This window comes from Tripterygium wilfordii, chromosome 15 (assembly GCF_013401445.1).
Source record: "Tripterygium wilfordii isolate XIE 37 chromosome 15, ASM1340144v1, whole genome shotgun sequence".
NCBI lineage: Eukaryota > Viridiplantae > Streptophyta > Magnoliopsida > Celastrales > Celastraceae > Tripterygium > Tripterygium wilfordii.
The window spans coordinates 6,062,968-6,066,054 of record NC_052246.1 but is presented as its reverse complement, the minus strand read 5'-3'; the positions used below and the strand labels follow the sequence as shown (position 1 = coordinate 6,066,054).

At 35.4% G+C, this 3,087-nt stretch overlaps 1 protein-coding gene across 1 annotated transcript; it reads right to left on the bottom strand.

Moving 5' to 3' along the window:
- Positions 1-848: 848 nt before the first annotated feature.
- LOC119979804 (stemmadenine O-acetyltransferase-like) lies at positions 849-2,177 on the bottom strand. The gene has a single exon (XM_038822435.1). The coding sequence runs from the start codon at positions 2,175-2,177 to the stop codon at positions 849-851; it is 1,329 nt and encodes a 442-aa protein (XP_038678363.1).
- Between the last annotated feature and the right edge of the window lie 910 nt (positions 2,178-3,087).

Here is a 3,087-nt window from a genome sequence, read left to right as displayed (position 1 = left end):
CTACACTAAATTCATCTGTGTTAAATTTATCAACAAGATTTTTCCACTCAGAATATGTAATGAGTCTTGTTTGAAAGAGTCTTACACTGATTTAGAATATATAATTTGTTTTTCAGGTCATGTATTTTGAGAGATAAATCATTTGAAGTTTTATTTAAGAAACTAAAAAAATAAAAAACATTATTTGCACCCCGTTTTTTACTAAGTACACCCCATTAACCCTTTAAAAATACACTAGAGTGTGGTGTATTTAGTAAAAAATAGGGTGTAAATAATTTTCATCAAAATAAAAGCAAAACTGATGATGTCATGAGTGACGTGATGTGAGAGAAGAAATTTAAAAAAAAAAAAAAAGGTGTTCATGCATTTGGACCCTATAATTTTGTCTTTAGTTGTAATTGACCCTAAAATACCGCGGAAGTACACATCGAATGAATTACCCATTCGAATCGCTACTCGTCCAAAGCCTTTGTTCACCCAATGTCATATCATATCATCTCAATGCCCTACTAGACTTGGATCGAATGACGAAGACAAAGGCGGCAAAATCATAAAGTAAATAAAAATAAAAAGAAGAATGGAATGAGATGTTATAAATATGAAAACTCGTTACGAATGTCTAAAAAAAGTAACAACATTTCAATCGTTTTATTCATCAAGCACAACATGATAAACACAAGCAAACAATCACACACCACACTAATCCAAAGCAATTCACACTATGTTGAAACCCAACTTATTGTCAAGTAAAACACACACAAACACACACATATATATGGACAAAAAAAAAAAAAAAACACACACACATATATAGTTTCATATATATATATATATATATATATATGAAACTATATACAAGCTTGCAAGGCTTGGAAGTCGGGTTTCAATCTTGCATATGCACGGAATTCAGGATGGCGTTCCAATTTCTCCATGTCACGATCCTCTAATATCGCCATTACTTCTATGCCATTGCCAGATTCGGTCTGAATTTGGTAAATCATGTTAATTTGCACTTCTTGAATGATCGGTGATACCGTCGCCCATAAAGGATTTCCCCATCCAAAATCTGCTTCATAGAATCCCATCTTGCTAATACTAGAAACCACATAAGTTCTTCTTGACCTAGCATAGATTTCTCTCCCTTCTTCTAGTACCTTAAACATTTTCTCCTTCCCTTCTTGGCCCTGCAACTTCGACAGATATTCGGCACTCACTTCCGCTATTGATTTTCTCAGAAGATCCACTAAGCGAGGTAGTTCTTTCTTTCTTTCCTTTCTTGGGTCATAAGTTGCAATTGCTCTCCACATAATAACCCCGACGGAATTCTCCGGTAGCGGAGGACTTAATTTTGGCCGTAAATTAATTAAGTGTACCAACGTAGTCGGTTCTGGAGAATCACTGCTTATGAGGCATTTCCATATGAGTCCAGAGATTGCTTCCGCGCGAGTTGGGTTATAAACATTTTCACTTCTAGACTTCATTTTGAGCGAAGTTATGGCAGCAGCATCAATCACAAACCATTTTGCGATCTTCTTCTGTTCCGGCCTCGGAGTGATTTCCGCGAAGAATGGCATTTGAGCTGAAAATTGTCCATGATTAGGTGGGAAAAGTGATGCTCCCACACTATGTCGACACCATTCTTGATTGAAATTTTCGCGAGTGATGGCAGCCCACCCTTTGACGAAAGCCATAAAGGTGGTACCATCTATGAACTTGTGTAAGAAAGAGATACCAATAGCAATACCACCACATGTAAAGATGTTAACCTGAATGCCAAGTTGCACCGACTTCTCCGGTGACTCTTTGCAAGTAGGGTGTAACACAATAAACTTGTTTAGTAGCTCAATGTTTAGAGGTTTAAGACAATCAATCATGGCGTAACCAACTCTGGCTACTGCAAACAAAACGCCCTCGTCGTTACAATGGATGGTGGTAGAGTCTTTGATCTTTCCGGCAAGTGGGTAAAACCGAGTTAGGGTTTTCGATAAAGACTCTTTCAATCGACCCAATTTCTCTTCAATAGAAAGATTGGGATTGGAGCGATAAAAGAACAAAAGTGGTTCATAATATACGGGGTAAAGCTGGTCGAAAATACTGATTTTGAAGTACTTAAGGTGAGGGGGTGTTGGTGAAGATGGTTTGATGATTTCTTGTGAAGTGACTTGAACTAATTCCATTTTCACACAATGGTTAAGGGAGTTGTGTTCTTTCTAGTCAAGTATGCATATAAGCATGATGCGTAGTCCTCCCTTTTATAATCTCAATCTCGAAAGGTATCTTTTACAAATATATATATTATTTTGCTCATGCAACTCGGGGAATATGTTTATTTATTTTAAAAAAATTCGGGTGCAACTTGGGACGTAGGTTTGATAAGGAAATGAGTTTCTATTAATAACTAAAATATTTATAAAAAAGTAATTTTTTTTTTCAGAACTGACTAATGCTGAGGTGCTCTTGTGCAACTTGAGGAACCAATTCCTATCTCCAATTCCAGTTCGCTCAAAGTTTTCCTCCAAAATTATGTTAAATCATTAATTAAAATGTGTGATTGAATATTTTGGTGCTTATAATGTTAGAATATAGAAGATTTTGAAAAAAAAAATCTAGATACTAAATTCTAAACCGTAAACCCTAAATCATAAACCATAAATCCTAAACACTAAAAATTAAGTCCTAGATCCTAAATCATAAACCTTAAGCTTTGAACCCCTAACTCCCAAACTCTTTTTTTTTGATAAATAAGAATTTATTAGAAAAAATAGAAATTACATAGGACATCAGCTCCTCTTACAACCACCAATAGCCTTAACAAAAAAAAAAATGCACTAGCACTGGAGAAAAGAAAGACACAACAGAAGGGAAAGATTCAAGGGCATCATAGAAGCCATGACACCATCAAATCTTGGCTATCAACCCCTTTCTTAGCTAAGAAATCTGCCACACCATTTGTCTCTCTCCAAATATGGACAAAATTCACTGCAGCAAAGACCTTAGTGAGATTAGTGATTGCATTACAATCCTTATGATTGCTAATTAATTAGATCCACATTATTGCTAATTAATTAGTGTTACTTATCTGAACTA

Coding starts and splice junctions, on each gene's coding strand:
- LOC119979804 (XM_038822435.1), bottom strand. CDS start 2,177: ATGGAATTAGTTCAAGTCACTTCACAAGAAATCATCAAACCATCTTCA.